At 35.0% G+C, this 19962-nt stretch overlaps 1 protein-coding gene across 2 annotated transcripts in view; it reads right to left on the reverse strand.

Moving 5' to 3' along the window:
- Window positions 1-19962, reverse strand: part of MSRB3 (methionine sulfoxide reductase B3) — a 163267-nt gene that overhangs the window by 122250 nt on the left and 21055 nt on the right. Inside the window, exon 2 of one of the 2 annotated variants that reach the window (XM_032854902.1) lies at window positions 11417-11543. The exons of the other annotated variant lie outside the window; for it this stretch is intronic. Within the exon in view, the coding sequence (XP_032710793.1) occupies window positions 11417-11492 (76 nt within the window). The 5' untranslated portion in view covers window positions 11493-11543. The remainder of the gene's footprint in view (window positions 1-11416; window positions 11544-19962) is intronic. 2 annotated transcript variants of the gene reach the window in all.

A 19962-nucleotide genomic window follows, 5' to 3' on the forward strand; every position in this document is an offset into this window, starting at 1 on the left:
AGGGCTAGAGAAGATTCAAATAGGGCAGAGAACTCCATCTAGACAAGCTGAGATGTAGTGTGATCAAACGTGTTCAATGTCAAGTTGGTAAGTATCTGGGTCTGATGAATGGAATCCAAAGGGTCTTTCACATAAGAGATATCAGCTAACTTACCAAAGTAAAAACAGACAGGATAAAGTGTGGATTTAGATTTGGAAGAGGAGAAATTGTGGAACTGAGAAGTAAAGCAGTTTGGGGGTGCCTGGGTGGCTCAGTGGGTTGAGCCTCTGCCATCGGCTCAGGTTATGATCCCAGGGTCCTGGGATGGAGCCCCACATCGGGTTCTCTGCTCACCAGGAGGCCTGCTTCCCCCCCCCCACTGCCCCGCCCGCTCCCCTCACCCCCGCCTGCTTCTCTGCCTACTTGTGATCTCTCTCTGTCAAATAAATAAATAAAATATTTTAAAAAAAGAAAGAAAGAAAGAAGGCAGTTTTAATATTAAGGGGAATGTGTGCAAGCTTTTTCTCACTGGAAGTCAATGGGAGTACATTTATTTCCCACAACATCCAAAGCCTATTTAATATGGTTTAAAATTCTAGTTTTTAATAGTAAGTTCTCATAATTAGGGAGATATGAGTTTCTTGATAGGAGATGTGGAGATGCTTGCCACTATGTTCATCCTGGTGAAACATTCACCTGAATGACTCTGTAAGACAGAAACCACATTTTGTATTTCTATCTATTACTTGTGTGTCACAAGTAAATTTTTAATTGTTGAAGTCATATGTAGCAATAATTTTATCAACGTTCTTTAAGTATCTAAAAGAACTAGAGTATCAATTCTTCAGAATGTAATGCAAATACCAAGAGCAATGATTTTTACATGAATGTGGACCATAAAGCCTAAGTTTTGGGAAATATTTAAAACATCTCTTGATGCAAAAAGCATTTTCCTGCTTGCAAAGCATATGAGTAAAAAGAGAATTTTTAAAGGCACCGCCATCATCAAGTGACAATGGTGGAAGAGAAAGTCACTTAACTTCAAGTCTATCTGATTGCATGTGAAATGTCTGACAAAGTTGGAGTTCCCTGTTTTTAATTTTTTTTTTTCTAGTATGGGTCTTCACTAGAACATCATGGCCCATACAGGGAAAGAAAAAAAAAATTAAAAACAGACAGGCTCATTTCCATTCTACATTTCACATGCAATCAAAAAGACTTGCAAAAAATAGCTTGCTCTCCCATCCTGCCTCTCCCCTTTGAGAGCACAGACTGAAGGGAAGATGAAGGGTAACTATCCACAAAAAGGAAGGATAGGATCCACCATTTAGGGATGCAGAATTCTATTTAAATGTAACATTAAGAATACTTCATTAGAAAGAAAATAAAATTTATATTGTCTGAGAGCTTAGCTTTGTAAATTTCCAAAATTACATTATCTCCCAAATCAAATTTAAAATCTAAATTAATTCTAAAACAATGAGCAGAAAACAAGTCTGCAATTGTCACTCAATGAATAGCTAAATTTGAGTCCATATGTTCCAGAAAAATCTGAAAGATTCTAGAGTGGAAAAAAGTAAAAATTTTTATATTTTTCTTTATCACCGAGACAACTAAAAAAAGGCATAGGACTCCTCCTGAATTATTCAGTACCTCCTTGAAAGACAGAGTACATACATATCTTGGTTACCTTTGCACTCCCAGCACCTAGCAATGTGCCCGGGCAAGAGTAAGTACTAAGTAAGTATATGCTGCATTTAAATATTTATTCAACTCCCCATTTTAATTATTTGTATTTAAATTTTCTTCCAAAAAGATGTTTTCTAAATGATGACTTAGGCTATGTTTCTTGGAATTTAATTTAAAAACTGCAACAACAGGCGTGCCTGGCAGGCTCAATCAGTGGAGCATGTGTCTCTTGATCTTGGGGTTGTAAGTTCAAGCCCCACATTGGGTGAAGAGATTACTTAAAAAAATAAAATCTTTTAAAAAATTGCAACATTAATATTTTAAATCAGTGCAATTAAAAAAAGAATAATTGATGATAGATTATTTTTTTTTCTTTTATTACTATTCTGAATCCTTTCTTGAGTTCCACATTCAAATCTTCTGTTACAGGCTAATAATCCATTAAATCTTTGGATTTAAGACCAAGAGATTACCTAATCCAGCGCTTCCCAAAATGTAATCTGTAACACACTGGCTCAAAAAAAAAAAAAAAAAATGCTAATGGGTTGTTCTTACAAGGAGGTGAGCGGGGGGGAGTAGAGGGTTGGTGAGAATAAATTTCCACAGTCAAACTATATTGGAAAAATCAAGGTTACATGGGTTTTTTAATGAAGATCTTCTCAGAGATTTTTCTTAATGCTGATGTGCATTATTAAATATGTGGTATTTCAGCACATCATTACTTTACACTCTACTACAAAAGTAAAAAAGAGTTGCCAATGACATAATATTTTCTCACATGGTTGGTTAAACTGCATCCTGATTATCAAGATGATAAACTGTAAAAACAGAAGTTATAAAATATGATAGCATGCAGTTTCTCAATCGACAATAGGATCACTTTTACAGGGTATTAATTAGTGTTCCTCAAGTTATAATTTGGGAAATGAGGAACTTCTAGTCCAAAGCTCTCATGAGGAAACCAGGTCCTAACAAAGTTACTTGACATGGTCACACACCTGGTTAATGAGAGCCAGGCTCTCTTGTCTGCAGCATTCCTACTTTAATTTATTCATTCATTACATTTCTTTCTTGAACTCCTGCTTTGTTGTGCTTTAACATGCCCATCTTTTACTAACCCATGTGCTCACAGTCCATTCCCACCCCCATGTCGCCATCCCCACCCCTACGACTTCCTGCTAATTACATCTACACATTCCTTCAATATCTGTCATTGCTTCAGATCCTATTCCAAGAAGCCAGTCAGCCATTCTGTTCAGAAAGAAGCAGAGTGCTTCTCTCTTCTCTTACTCCCTCCATAGGAGGGAAAGCAAAGGAGGAAGTGTTTATGTAGAATCATAAAACCATCAAGTATATAACTTTCTTCATCCTATAGATAACAAAACCTGCACCCAAAGTGGCCGTCTTTCTCATCAGGATATACATTTCTTAAAAACAGAGGTCACATTATTTACAATGTGGCATTATTTTGATATATAAGAGGATGCTACTTAATTCATTCCACAAATATTTATCAAACACCTATTAAGTGACAAGATACAATTCTAGCTGCAGAGTTATAGTAGTGAACTAAAGAGGCAAAAAAAATTTCTGCCTTTCCAGAGCTTACTCTGAAGGAACCAAGGATTTTCCTACATTAGAAATAGATTTTGGGGGGCACCTGGGTGGCTCGGTGGGTTAAGCCTCTGCCTTCAGCTCGGGTCATGATCTCAGGGTCCTGGGATCGAGCCCCATATCAGGCTTCCTGCCTAGCAGGGAGCCTGCTTTCCCCCTCTCTCTGTCTGCCTCTCTTCCTAATTGTAATCCCTCCTGCTGTCAAATAAAAAAAAAAAGAAAAAAAGAAATAGATTTTGGCCAATCAAACCCATCACCTTTCCCGGGCATATTTAATGTCCCACCCCTCCTTTTTTTAATTTTTCCAGCTTATTTCCCTGTAGAGCCAGAGATTAAAGTGGCACAGAATACATTTCTGGGAAATGTGAGATAGATAATGTTAATACCTGAAGGTCAAATCTAATCGTGAAAGATTTGAAAAGATTGTTAAGTCATTCCCAGCTTACAGATGAAAAACAGGAATAAAAGGCATAAAGCAGATTAATGGGGCCAAAAAGCAAGTTGGTAGTAGAAACAAGCTAGTAAATACAGACTAAGCTTCCAATCTGTTTCTTCATCAATACCAGTAATAGGACAGCAAGATCTGAAACTTACAATGTTATCTAAAATTTGAACAAGAACTATTAAAATATTAATCAAAATGGAATATAGTATGAACAGCTGTCTCATTCTGTGAGCCAAAATGCCTTCTACAACAAAACAAAATCTTAAAAACTATAGCTATAGAATTTTGGATTTTCTTTGCTTACTTAAAATTAAAATAATCTAATGATTTAAATTAGCATTCCATTCTTTACTTGCAATTATATGGCTGGATATAATAAATATATCTAGTGTTGAAGGAAATGGTTATCAATTAGGTTATCATATTAAATTCTCTAAATGTATAGCTCTTACAAATCACCTAAATAACATCTTTGTCCTTCCTTGGTATATTTTTTATAACATACATTTTTAAGTTGGCTAATACAAGTATACTAAATGTTAAAAAAGAAAAAAATAGGGAATGAAATAAATGAATGGAAATTTTAAATTTTTAAATAAATGGTTGATTTTAAATGCAAATGCACAGAAATTAGAAATAATTTGCCACTGCATCTCAGTAAAAACTTTTTTTAAAGCATTTTAAAAATTAAAATGTATCTAGCAAAAGCAGTGATGAGAAATTTAACCTCTAAACAAAATATTTCGGATGAATCTACAAATTGGAAAAGACTGACAATGACAATTCATCGAGTATCTAGCCTCAATATTAGTGAGTCTTTGTGAACTGCCAAAAAGGCCTCATTTCTTCACTAAACATGTCTGTTGTTGAGAGCGAAAGGTGGTTCCGCCTTGTTTGCATAAACCCTTCTATATGATCTGACAGGTAACATTCTTGTGAGCATGTTTAGTTAGATAAACATCTAATAACTCTACTTATAAGATTCCCCAAGAGTCCATATTGTCTAGATAATCTAACCCTGCAGAATTATCATTTGTTTTCAGAACTCATCAACACGTTTTATATTCTTTACAGTCACTGTTAATTAGTCAACCAGTGAGTTTCTCAAACTAAAATTTTTTTTATCTTTTGTTCATGCCCATTTTTATCTCCCTTGCTATTAGATATTGCTACATATTTTATAACCATTAATGTATATATGAAGAATTTATTCTGTATTTAATAAAAAATTAACAAAATCCACATTTAACAAACCATATGCCCAACATCTTATCCATACAGATGTATTGTGCTATAGTAATTTAGCTTTGTGCACAAATAGTTTTTAAAACTCATATTGTAATTAGATGTCATACAGCAAGTTTTCAACATTAACATTAAAACTTTATTATATCATAGAGCTACTAAAACATTTTGTTTTAGAAAAAATATAGCTACATCAGAGTACTCATTAATCAACATTTTAAATATAATTTTTCTTAGTTTCCAAAAATATTTTAATTCATGATTAACAATCAACATGTTAAACCAATAACATTTTCAAGATTCTAAAAAAATTCAAAACATAGCAAAACAAAATGTGAAATTTTCTTTCATTCTTGGGTGGTCTGCTGAAGAAAATTTAGTTGCATATAATGCTATAAATTACTGTTAAATCAGCTATTTGGATTTAAGATAAGTTAATTTATGAAAATTTGTTTTAGTTTATAGAAAGTCTATACATGAAAGACAATTTCGATGAGATGTCCAAGCTTAAGGGACTTGGAATCCTATTGAAAATGGAAAAAGGTTTTGCACTCTACAAATACTGTTTGAACAAAATATAAGCAGAAAAACTTGTGGTTTGTAAATCCATATGTTCTTAACTGGATATTCTTTACATACTTTTGTTTACGTTTTCACAATGCACCTATGTGCTAAGGATATCAGTACACTTGCATGCTGCAAAAGAATGTAAATCTAGTGCCATCTACTGGAAAAAGTGGGTACAATTCAATTAGTCGCAGATCATTTTGTGAATTATGTGAGTTGAAATTTGTAGGTCTATTTTTTAACATATTATCTGTTTCTTTTTAAAAAATCTCCCCAAAGTATTTTTAATATAATCAAAGAAGTTAGGTAAGATGAGCACGTAAGACAATGGTGTAACTGAACAATGGCGGGCATTAATCATCCAGGAGAGAATTCTATTGGTGGTATCAATAAAGAAATCAGATATACTTCATATAAACTTTTTAAAGAGATGAGTGATAGAGCTAATCCTTATCTGTAAGTTTTGAATTTATATTGTTTCTTCCCATGTACAAAACCGTTTTTTTCCTACAAAAAAAAAAAAAAAAGAAAGAAATCAGATATACTATGTTCTAATCAGTTTTTATGTTAGTATCGTGTGTATTGTTTAGAACACAGGTTCTGAACCTGTGGTCAAAGAGCCCTCCCTTAAGGGTTTTGGAATATAATTTAACAGAAAAAAAATGAAATTATATGAAAAATTGTGTGTAGGTTCACAGATGTACTTTCTGAGGGAGGAGAATCATAACATTTATCAAAGAATCGTGGAGATGATTCATCTTTTCATAACCTTAAAAGGTTAAAAAATAAAACTGGCATAGGAAGCCAATTTATGTAGTAGATGAACAGCAAGCACACTGATGACCTCAATTCTTTTTTTTTAAAGTATATAAACATACCATCAGATGCCATTAATGAACTGTTGCCAGCTTCAACTTGGATAGTAGTTATTCTTACTTATGCATGTTGCTTTGATGCATGTCTGTTGTAGCTCCTCTTTACAAATGAAAAATTTAAAGCATAGCAAACGACATTAACTTGCTCCAGAGAAAAGTGTTCTAAAGAGCTGGAATTCTTAATTCTCATAATAAGCATAATATGTACCTATTCCCTTCCTCAAACAGTTTATCTACCACTAAAACTCAAACTGTGAGAAAAGTAAAAGCAAGTCTGGGCAAGTCTGGATAATACACAATGAATCCATGTTACCACTTTTTTGCTCTTTGTTTAGCTACAATGTGTTTTATACCTACCATATCAACTATATTGCATTAAATGCAACAAAGTGAGAAAAGAGAAATCATTTTTCATAATATATTCAAAAGGCAGCGAAACTATGAACTTTGTTTTAAATCTTCCCATGTAAAAGAGTCTCAAATAAATGTGTACTATCTGTTACAGCTATCACTTCACCTACATGTAAACTTTCCAAAGATTTATTCATTCATTTAACAAATATTTATCAAGTGCCAGGCATTGTGCTAAGCTCTGGAGAGTTCTAGTTATACAGATGATATTCTATGACTTGCAAACACCATTTGAAAATATCTCTCTTTAAAACTTCTCATTTCTACATTAGGATATTATGATATCTTTACAAACTACATCACAACCATGTGCCTGTTAAAAAAGCCAATGAAGTAAAGTAACAACCACATGTTATGTGTACAATGTTAGAGAAAAGTATAATTTATCACTGTAATTAGTACTATTTAGACAAACACTCTCACTTGGCTGAAAGCTACCAGGCTATCTAGCCTAAGCTACAATTAGACTTAATTTTTATCAAGCACTGAAACTATGTAGGAAATTGTGCTTCCTAATCCCTCCTCAGATAATGCTTCAGTCTTGATATAGTGGTAAGTAATTCTAATGTTCAAATGTGGAAAAGATTTCTGTCCTCCCACCATAACCTAGGAGATTTTTTAAAAATAAATTCCCAGCCATTAATTAGTACTGACCTTCTAGATTTGATTAAGCCAGGGCCCAAAGTAAAAACAACAATTAATAAAATCACAGAACTGAATAGATTATTTAATTTGAATTCTTTGTTTTAAAGATAAAGATACTGAGATCAGAAGAGGTTTACATGTTCATGGTACACAAGGTAGTGATAGGGCTGTGGTTAGGAGTTTTCTGACTCCTATCCCAGTGCTCTTTTGATACAAAATGAAACTGTCATAGGAAATTAAGAAAAAAATCTGAGAAAGAAATTACCTTTAATTACAAACATGAGTGAACCATAACTCAGATACACTTAATAAGCTTTAAATTAAAATTATGCTTTATTAAAAAATAAGAAGCAAAGGAAGTCAAAGCTGAAAAATGATAGGTCACCCTTTTAGGATATGGCCTCCATTCAGAATAATCCAGTTATAATCAATTTTAAGAGTCTGTCCCAATTATTTTTTGGTTCTGGAATTATTTTGTATTGAATAATATCTGAAATTAGCAGGGTATTGGCTAAGGGAGCAGAAATCTTTTTGATTTACAGAGATTTTTGTTGTAATGGGTTTTGACCAGGGAACAAAAAATTAAAGCAAGACTCCAGACTTTCGCCTTAATTTCCTACATCTCCAATTTTGACCTCTTCCCTCCCTACTTATACAAAGTAATAGGAACTAGCATTCCCACTTCAACTTCACTTTTATTTTTCAAAATATAGTTTGTTTCATTCCTGTTGAACTTAATTTCTTCAACATTCCTGTATTTCTAAGAATACAATTCTGTTAGAGAAATGGATGGTAACAATTTTACTAATATTCAAATCATAAAGTACGTAAATGCTAGAAAGACTGACTTTCAAAATGCTTTAAAAAGTGGTGCTTGAATGACTACAGCATTATGGAATACTCTTCTAGCCAATTCATCTATCAAATTAAAATGGATCTGCAAGCCAGAAAGACACTTTGGCTTCCATCAGTACTGGACAGTAAGAATAAAAGAAACATGTATATTTATAGGACTTGAATTCTGGTTAGGCAAGATGTATAAGTAAAAGAAAGAGATAAAAAAACAACAGATTGAGAGGATTATTTCTCAATCAGAAAGTGCATTTATGGTTCTTATTAAAGTGAAAATAGTTAAATGAAAGATAGGACATATTTATATGTTCTTAAAAGTCTATTGTACTACAAAAATACAAAGAAAATAGATAGAAGAAAGGAAAGAAAGAAAGGAAGGAAGGAAGGAAGGAAGGAAGGAAGGGAGGAAGGAAGAAAATAAAGAAAGAAAGAAAGAAAGAAAGAAAGAAAGAAAGAAAGAAAGAAAGAAAGAAAGAGTGAACTCAGTGATAGTTACAGATGGTGACTTGCTAAAAACCTTGCTATGGTTCTACGCACTTTTCACATCCTAATCTATTTCATCCCCACAGCTACCCTCCAGGTGAGTACTATTATGAACTCCCATCTTACAAACAAGGACGCCAAGGTACACAGCTAGTTAAGTAGCAAAATCAGACTTCAAATTCTGTCAAATCCCAGAATTTGTGTTCTTAAGCACTATGTGGTAAAGGTTACTGCTTAGGAATTATCAGCTTTGTTGAATGTATCTTTGAATCATTTTGATATCAAAATTTAAAGATACTTAGAGCTCAGTTAATTTCATTATAAAATCCTTCAATTTCATGATTCTAATATCTCAAGGAATATACCATTAATTAATTTATTTATTAATAAGTTGTCACCACAAATATTTAGGCTCCTCTGTGTAGAGAACACTCATGTTACAGAACACTACTGGTGTTCTTACACTTTGGGGATTTTTTCAGTGGAAAACATGGTAATTATGTATAAACTAAATAACTTTCATATTCCCACTGTCATATATAGTATATACTTAGGAAAAAGTTCCACATGACACAGGTACTACATTGATTGATATTCTCCTTCATGCTCATATACAATTCAGCAGGTAAACCTTATCAGTTCTACAACCTAAAAATCTCTCAAATCCATCTCCCCTCTTTTTGTTTTGTTTGGTTTGGGGTTTTTTTGTTTTGTTTGTTTTTGTTTTTTGTTTTTTGAGAGAGAGAGAGAGAGAGAGAGCAGGGGAGAGGCACAGGGAGAGGGAAAGAGAGAATCCCAAGTGGACTCCACACCCAGCATGGAGCCCAACAAGGGGCTCAATCTCAAGACCCTGAGATCATGACCTGATCTAAAATTGAGGGTTGGGTGCTTAACTCACTGAGCAACCCAGGTGCCCCCATCTCCCTTCTTTCCAAACCAACTGTTATGACCACTGCTAAGACTCAGCATTTCATGAGTCCCTCCCACCTCAAACTCCTTTAGTGTTCTCTGCTGGGGCACTGCAAGAGCATGGCTAGTTCAGAGAGGCAAAAGAAATGCAAGAGTCATGAATTAAGCTTCATGAGCCTCTCAAGTCATCATAAATAGACATAAAATCTATTTTTAAACAAACAGACATTTACTACTCAAATACAGCTTCAAGAAAAAGGCCTTAGCTACCCTTCAAATCAAGTTGCCATCCTAGTCATCTCATAGAAACATCTGGAACCAACATTGACCTTCCACCATACTAAATCAAGAATCCCTATCAAATGCAAATCAAGTCATGTTATTTCCCCTTCATCCCTTCCCCAAGACTTAAATTCCTTAAAGCATCATATGAGGCACTTCATGACTTGGCTACCTTCCTTCCTCACCTCTTGCACTTGCCATCATCCACCCAAGCTATCCGTATGAAATAACCTGCATCTCACAGAACATACCTTGCTCTTTCAGGCCTTTACATCTTGCCCATGCTACTCCATATCCTAGAATTGTCCTTTCCATTTTTTGGCTAACTGATGTTCATAGACTGAGATTCCGCTTAAAAACTACATCCTCTGTGAAGTCCTCCTTTAAACCTCAGAGACCTTCCCTCCTTTACAAAAATTTTGCCCCTAACCCAAAAGCTTCTGTGGGTTCTTTCTCTGAGTTCCCCTAACATCCCAGGCATAGATATCTTTTATTTAGTCCTATCACCATAAGGTTCAAAGGTCCTCACACAATGTCATTTCCACCTTGAGCTAGTGAAAGAAATCGGCTTGATCTTGTTTATCATTGTATCCTCACTGCTTCCCACAATGCCTGGCACACACGGTTAATATTCAATGAGTGTTTAATGAGTTGGAATTAAATTTTCTATACAAGACAGTAACAGAGATATGTACATTAATAGAAAATATAAATAATATTGAAAAAATGTTCACAGAAAATATCTGGCCATTGTGATTTTCATAATAAAATTAAAATATTAAATTTATGCTATAGGCATACACTGAAATTTTGGACTTGCATGCTCCACTTGTGTACATGCTTAGAATCACGTTTTTTAAAACTATAGTGGTTCTAAATTAAGAACCAGTTGACACAAGCTGATTTTGTTGTTATTTCCTCATTGTTAAGGAGAACATCATTTCTTTTTAACTAAAATAAATAAGTAACTTTATTATACTAAAGTTGTTCATTTTCATTTTTCCTTTCCCAAAGTAAGGGCCACATGTGGAATGAAGAGAATTTTCATTCTCCTTGAACAAGACGAATATCCTGTTTGTGTGATTTGGGGCAGTTTCTTATGAAGACTGCCAGCCTCTTATGAATGTTATGATTTTCAGATGTGTAGTGTGCATTAAAGAACAAGAAGATATCATGAAATATTAGTGACAGTTATAGACTGAGCAAAGAAACTGGACAATGTTTCCAAGGGTTATAAGGATTGTGGAAATGAATGTTACTCAAAGTCGAGTGGTGATTTACAACCAATTTCCGTCTTCAAATTAGGGCCCAAGTGAAAGAAAACGGAATTTAGCAAAGCATTCTGGTGTATCATTTCCTGCAGCAGAAACACCCACCCAGACTAGTGCCCTCACTAGGTACAGGACAAGAAGCAGCAACCTGAGGGAAGCCCACAGGCTCGCAGGGCTACTGGCTGGCTCTTTGTCACCAAATGCAGCAGGTTGAATGCAGACATCACTGTGATATCTTCACCAACAGAACGAGAGGCAAAGAACAGGGGCAAGAGCTGAGGAGGAGAAAAAAGAAAACAAAAACCAATTAAAACATCACAAATGTTAAACACATTCATTGCACAATTGATGGTTACGGTTTTATCTGGAACTGAACCCATACACACGGTGGTAATAAATTTCAAATGCCTATTTTTCAGATGGTGAGCTTACTTTCAACCCAGACTTATTTATATCTTATGAATAAAATACACACAATATAAAAGTGTAATCTGTGAACACATTTTGCAAGAGGTCAGAAAAGAGACGAAGTTTGAAACATTTGAAAAGAATTAGCATTTATGGAGTGAGTTCGTACCATGTGACAGGAACTGTCTGGGGCCCAATATACACATTGTATCATTTAATTCTTACAATAAACCTAGGAGGTACGTTTTATCCCCCAATAATATGTGAGGAAATCGAGGCTCAAAGGTCCAAGGGCACAAAGCAAATAACCAGTGGAAAAAGGATTAGAAAACCCTGTTATATCTCACTGCAAAGCTCTGTTCTTTCCTTACACCATGCTGCCTCCTTCCAGCAATTATTTGTAAATCTCCCTCCCTGGAGAAAATTGTAAAATACTAGAAGATTAAGAGATGCCTTTGTTAGAGTTTCTTTTTTTTCTTTCTTTTTTAAATAGAGAACCAAATAACCTACAGACAACTAGGAAACTTCACTTTAGAAAGTGTTAAGTTTGAGCAAAGCATAGCAAATATGAATTTTCATTTGATTTTATCATTTATAATTTCAAGGTCAATTCTGTGAATAATATTTACAACCTAACCTTAAAAAGGGTAAAAATATTTGTAAAGGTTTTGGAAATGAATCTATGTGGAAGAATCTCAAAATTGTATGAGTGTTAAACTTCAGAGAAAAGCTCAGTCAGGATTTTCTTAAAGTTTTGTACAACCTTTCAATTGCTAAAGATTAACTTCAAATGAAGATGGAAAAAACTAGACTAGTACTAACTTTTAATAACTTATTTTAAATTGGCATTATAAGTGACTGTAACCACTGCATGTCCAAAAATGGATGTAAAATGAATGTCTTATCCATTTCCTGGCCCTCATCCCCCCAGAATAAAAGTCTGTTCCTGGTCTCTTCTGACATCCTTGAAGAACAACACATAATAAACAGTAATATATTTTACCAAATCATTCTGGAGTATATCTGACAGAAATCTGCTTGTATTAACATACCTGAACTCTGACTTTTCCAAACTAAACTCACTACAAAATTAAAACATTTTTGTGTTACTAACTGGAGACAAAAGGGAGGAAGAGGGAAGGTAAGTATCACAATGCACAGCTGAAAAGAACCATTAAACATAAATAAACATGTCATTTTCACGAGTGACTGCAGAGCAGGGAAAAGAGCATTCCTTTGGAGCAGACTACTGACTAATAAAAGATCAAAGGTCTATACCTCACAACACTATAAATAAAAATGTATTTTTTTTCCTTGTGACCTTCTCTGAGAGGAATAAAGTGTGCACGATAAATGTAATTACTTAGCAAAGCTGCAGCCTCATTGTGTTCCCAGAGCTGACCATAAAACGTCTTCCTATTCTGTTTCATCAACTGCTGTACCAGGCGGCCTGCGCGCCTACCGATGGCCTCAGCCATCTGGCTTGTGTCAAAGCCAGCGCACAGGAAGAAAGGGAGTGATGTCACTCTGCAGGTCAGGCAAAGAACAAAGATGCATTCTACAATTAAAAGCTGAGGGCCTCGAATACCAGGGGCCCTCAGCCCTCCAGCGTGATGTGACTGCGTGATTTAACGTCCAGGCTCTTGCATTTATTGCTACCCAAATAGCCAGGGCTCCATCTAGTGGCGAATCAGTTTTGCCCAATTTTCTTTAAAAGAGAACGCATAAAGTGTTACCTTAGTTGGCGCCAAGAAAGTGCAGAACTAAAATGATCGGTAACTTTTAGAGCAGTCTAGTCTTTTTACACTGAAGAATGCAAAAAGCATGATTCATTACAATGTTCTCCAATTTAAAATCCTACAAAGCACACATTTCACAGGGTAGGGTACCATATTTTTTTTAAATGCCTTAATCCTCATGATAGCAGAAAAAATAGCTAATTTTGCAAAATGCATGTAAAGTGACATTACTTACACACTATTCTGAAAATATGTCATCATTAAAATGTAAAGTGAAAAACCGTTCTAAAAAATGGACACATGCATCTGGACACCTTGGTGAAATCCAACTCATAATCTTATACATCAATGGAACAAAAGAATCATAGTTATTAATATGGTTCTAACATGTGATGCCAAGAGCAACCCTCTCTAGAACAGAAAAAGAAACATCTTTATGCTGAAATGATTTAACACAATTAATTTTTAATGTTTTCCATATATGTTTGCAGTAAATGAAATTAAACATTTTGACAAAGTGATCTAAAATACGGAACACATTTGGACAAAAGACGGGCCATCGCAGTGGATGTATGTGAGCTCTGGGGTCAGACGCCCTGGGTGGGAATGTTGGCCCTCCCCTAACTAGTTGTGTTACCTTGGACAAACTGCTTACCCCCTCAGTGTCTCAGTTCCCTCAATTTCAAAATAAATGAATTGGTAAAAAGCACTTGGAACAACTCCTTGCACATAGTATATGCTCAGCAAATGTTAGCTATTATTAGCTATTGACATGTACAAATATTTGCTATATTTTAAAACTATATGAATTAGATATTTCTAACAGTCGGTTTACACCCAATCCTATTTAGAGTCTCCAAAGACAGAATCTTTTTGAAGCCACAAAGCTTGCTACTCTTTGATGCATTTCCACAGTAAATTATCACCCTAACAAAAATGGTAAGATAAAGATTTCCTAAGGATAATCGTTGATGAAACCCTTAGCATTTGGCAGGCACTATTCTAAGCACTTCAGTTTATTAGCTCTTTAAAGCCCGGGGGTCTTATGAGATGCATACATCATTTTCCATTTTTAGATGCAGAGACTGAGGTATAGGAAGGTCAAGTAAGTTGACTAAAATCCTAGAGCCACTGAGGCCCAGGGCCCTTACTTAACTGGACTGAATGCTTTAGCAGGTTTGAACACAAGCCATGGAGCTCCAGAACCAGTGCTCTTGACCATGACACAACTGGCAATGAAGAGCCTGAGGCTGGACCAGCTCACTCTAAATCCTCTGACTCTATGGGTCTCTACTAGATAATGTGACTGACAATAAACATTTCATAAGGATTCAATCAATTCAAGAAGAATATTTGAAGATTCTCTCTCTTAACACTGAGTGAAACAAGTAAGGCGTTAGGGAAGAACACAGTCTGAGACATTCTCAGATTTCTGCATTTGCTCTCTCTGTTCCACCAGATGCAACTTCCCCTTTTTTCTTTCACTTTCAAAATTTTTCTCTCAACTTCTTGGACACACCTTTAGGACATCTCCAAAACATGCCTAGAATTGACTTCCCTTGACTATACCAAAGCTTTAATATGTTGATAATATAGTACTTTTGAGGCCAAAAAAGCCAATAGCTACATACACCCGCCATGCCCCCCCCCCCACCAAAAAAAACTGAAGTTTTAGTTTGGCAGTTTTCTTCTTTTTATACTCCCTGAGCCACGGGGTGAGGACCCCAGCCAGAAACAATCCAGTCCAAAAAGAGGCAAGAGAAGCACATGCATCTGAGGGCTGATAATCTTTGAGGAAAGAATTAGCATTAAACACCCTGTGGAAATTAGCACTGACTGAGGACCATTCAGCAAATCTCTAATTCTCTGAGTTTGTCCCCAACTTCCTCACTTTTGTATTGTCTTTGGTATTCCACATGGCAGAATAACATTTATAAATAATCAACATGATATGTTTTTAATGCCAGACACATGTCCTATGCATCTTTCTAATTTCCCAGAATATCCAACACATCATTTTGGAAATAATTTGGTATTTTAAAACCCTGGCTAAACAAGACCTAATGAGCAGTAACACACTATGTATTAAGAACAGAATTATACCTTGGTGGCTCAGTAGGTTAGGCATCTGCCTTCGGCTCAGGTCATGATCCAGGATCCTGGGATAGAGTCCCAAATCAGGCTCCCTGCTCTGTGGGGAGCCTACTTCTCCCTCTCCCACTCTCCCTCCTTGTTTCCCTCTCTGTCAAATAAATAAATAAAATATATTTTTAAAAGAATTAGAATACATAATTGTCTAATTTTCTGATTAAAACTTTTCGATGATTCTCCAATGCATATTTCAGGGTTTCCCAACCGCTGTTCTGGGAAACAGGAGATACACTTTCAAACAAGTCTGTAGTCAACTAGTTGTGGAAATGTTACCCAATAAAAAGAATCCAAGAGGCTTTCTATTAAATACTTGCTTAACTTGTCTCAACTGGTGCCTCTCAAATGATTTTGACCATAGAAAAACCTCCACATCTCTCTTCATTCCATATCTTTACTCTCCTTGTTGCCACTCCTAACCTCTCCCATTCTGGTCCCCACTGAGGGACCAAGCATGTGATCACATCCCTTACAACAATTTTCAGGGCACTGATTGCTTATGTCTCTGTCTTCCTCTTCTAGATTATACAGTTCCTAAGCAGAGGGATGGTCTCTTTCTCATCTTTGTATCCCAGTACCTGGCGCCCAACAGCCATGATGTACTGAGTGAGAGAACGACTACATCCATGACTGATTCCATGGATCACCATTTCCCACCTTGACTTCTCTGCCATCTCAACTGCTAATGGTGCTTAAAGATGATAATTTGAATTAAAACTGGGTGGTTCTTTCACAGGAATTAGCAGTTCCTATGAAGAGGTAGGAAGTAGAAAATGCAATCTGACTTGAGATCCAAAGATAATTCAAATGCTCTATTTTGGTAAAAAAAAAAAAAAAAAAAATATTTCTCCATCTTTTTTCCTCCCAAAACTGCCCTCCAAAAAGTTGGCTAAAATTAGTTTGTTGGTTTTTTTGTTTGAGTTTATTTTTATTTCCTTTTACTTTTTTCTTTGCAGTTAAACAATAAACTGCCAAAGAAAGATAGTATAAACAGGGAATCCAGAGAACTCACAAAGTTGTTCATCAGCTCCAGAAAAAAATGAGCTGATTGTCCTAGTGTATTTAAAGTGTCAAACCTTAAGGTCAAATGTCTCTTTCCAATAAATGCCAAAGGAATGTCTACATCATTGGTTTTCCACAGGCTAGTAAAATATCCCCTGATAACCACTGGGGTCAACAGAGAGCTGACAAATTTGAATTTTGTCGAAGAAGGACAAAATAAAAACAAAGTTCCAAACCCTAATCTCACCATAGTATCAGAAAAGAAAGACTGTTAACACCAAGAACGAGGAAAACAATCTTCTGAATAGAATATATTTAGTTTCGTGTGGAAATTATTTTTCATTATTGTTGTCTTTCTCATTTCATTATGAAAAGAAGAAACTTCATCATGGGCCAGCATTTGGGAATTGCTAATCTAAATGTCTACTATAAAGTTCTATAAAAATATTGTTCTTATCAGCACAGTGCCTAGTACAGTTTATGTTTAGCTAATGTTTGTGGAATGAATTGTTCAATCATTTACTTCTTTCAACCAACAGGCTATTAGCTAGAACTGGGCATCCCTTTTGTTAAGCAAAGATCTGTTTGTATTTGTTGTAAGAAACAGCCAGAATTCTGGTTACTCAGAAATCTAAATCAATCTTCCAAACCGTTTAGAGATCACACTTTTAAGATAAGGAATTTATAAAAGTTACTCAGTTCATGTGCATAAGTTCCTATGGAAAACAATGTGTTAAAAGGAAATGAATATGCAGAGATGTAAGATATAGTCTGCGCTCTCAAAAAATGTACTAGCCTAGATGGAAACATAACACATGCCCTAAATACCTTAACAGGAGTAGAAATAAAATACATGGAATTGCAGGGAAAGAAATATATATATATATGTATGTATATACATACACACACATATATATATATGTATGTATATATATATATATATATATACACATACATATATATATTTAATATTTTATTTATTTGACAGACAGAGATCACAAGTAGGCAGAGAGGCAGGCAGAGAGAGAAGTGGAAGCAGGCTCCCTGATGAGCAGAGAGCCCGATGTGGGGCTCGATCCCAGGATCCTGGGATCATGACCTGAGCCAAAGGCAGAGGCTTTAACCCACTGAGCCACCCAGGTGCCCCCAGGGAAAGAAATATTGCTTCCAACTTTGGGGGAGGGCGTTGGTGGTATAGTGGTGAGCATAGCTGCCTTCCAATTTTGGGGGAGGGAGTGGTAGGGATATGGGGGTGTTGGGAACTAAAAGAAGCTGCTTAAATAAATTAAAAAAAATATATCTATATATCTTATATCTGGGGTTAGCCATTTTTAAACTTTTGATCTCAGGATCTCTTTACACTCCTAAAAACTATCAAGGACTCAAGAGGTCTTTTGTTTATATGGTTATACCTATCAATATTTACTATATCAAAAATTAAAACTTGAGTGATTTTTTAAAATATTTGCTTATTCCATTAAAAATAACAACTAAAAATATATTTTAAGTGACATTTTTAGTGAAAAATAACTGCATTATCCAAACCATGAATTTTTATTTTTGCAAATCTCTTTCATAGCTGGCTTAACAAAAAACAACTGAATTCTCATGTCTACTTCTGCATTCAATCTGTTGTGATATGTTTTTTTTGGTTTAACTATATATACGAATAAAATCTTGCCTCAGGTATGTTGTTAGAAAAGGGAGGAATATTTTAGTAAGTTTTTCAGAGAATTGTAGATATTTTTCTTTGATACTACATCAAAACTCAACAAATGATAGTCTGAAACTATTATCAATAAACGTTTCATACAATTACATTAAAACTTAATGCTCTATCTTGCACTTTGTTTTTGTTTTTAATTTTTTATTAACATATAATATATTATTAGCCCCAGGGGTACAGGTCTGTGAATCGCCAGGTTTACACACTTCACAGCACTCACCATAGCACATACCTTCCCCAATGTCCATAACCCAACCACCCTCTCCCCTCTACCCCAACCCTCAGTTTGTTTTGTGAAATTAAGAGTCTCTTATGGTTTGTCTCCCTCCCGAACCCATCTCGTTTCATTTTTTCCTTTCAACTTCCTCATATCAGCGAGATCATATGATACTTGTCTTTCTCTGACTGACTTATTTCACTCAGCGTAATACCCTCTAGTCCCATCCACGTCGTCGCAAATGCCAAGATTTCATTTCTTTTTCTATCTTGCATTTTGAAAGGATCTTCTGACCGCATGATTTTGTAACATCATTCAATGTTCACTTAAAAAATATTGGTTTACTGGGTTATGCAGATCTTTCATAAGTTGACACATTTCATTATCAATATCAATCAAAATTTCATTATCAATATCAAAAATCATATTCATTAATATCACCACTGATTTCACCAGAAGAGTCTTTAAGTACTGAGAAGCTGTCAAACAAGCTCACAGAGGTAAACATAAATTTTCCAAAATGTTATTTTTTACCTTGCAAGCTCGAATTTACCATTGCCAACTAATACTGACAACTGTTTTCCTTAAAGTGAAAGAATCACTTCATTTATTAAGAAAATGCATGCCAAATGTCCAAGTCTAAACAACCACAGTTTGTCTGTTGGTCATTCCGTCAAGTAAAATTGTGTTTCAAACAACTACACAAGCGCTTTGCCTGGAGACAACCACTGTTCTTTGGTATGTAGAAGCCCTTTATAAAAGTGTATTTCCCTTACTTCACACAGAATGTTACAAAGATATGTACTGAAGGTCAAGATTTAATTAAATTAATATAAATGTTACTACTTCATCAAGGACATTCTTATGTGAAAATGGCTTTTCCCTCCATGTGTATGTTAATAAAGAATAGAATGACTATTAATAAAGTTTGTTGCCACAACCTTGATTCACAGTAAGACACCAGCAGTGTTACCCACTTTTGCTTTTCTAACATCACTGCAAATGTCAACACAATGAAAAAGGAAAATAACATCTTAGTATGAAAACAGTTTTCACTTTGTGATTCCCTTGAAAGGGTCTCAGAGACTCCAAGGGTCATCAGCCCACACTTTAAGAACTGCTAGTCTGGCACATTGCTGGGCAACAGCACAGTAAATAGTCAATAAATATTTGTGGAATATATGAACATGAACAGAGAAATACATGTATAATTCATCCCATAATGTTTAAGAAACAACAAATGGTTAGAAAATAGTATCAGTAGTCTCTTTAGACTTCTTACTACTTCTTGAGATAATTAGTACATTTTCTATTTCTTCTAGTCTGTGGACAAATGCAAAATTTTAAACTATTTTATCAAAGGGAAGAGGATAGTCATGACAGGTTTCTGAAAGTAATGATCAGGGTGCTACAACCCAATTTTCTCACCACCAATCTTTGAAATACACAAAAGT

Source organism: Lontra canadensis, unplaced genomic scaffold (genome assembly GCF_010015895.1).
Source record: "Lontra canadensis isolate GAN:19392208 unplaced genomic scaffold, GSC_riverotter_1.0 scaffold9, whole genome shotgun sequence".
Lineage (NCBI taxonomy): Eukaryota > Metazoa > Chordata > Mammalia > Carnivora > Mustelidae > Lontra > Lontra canadensis.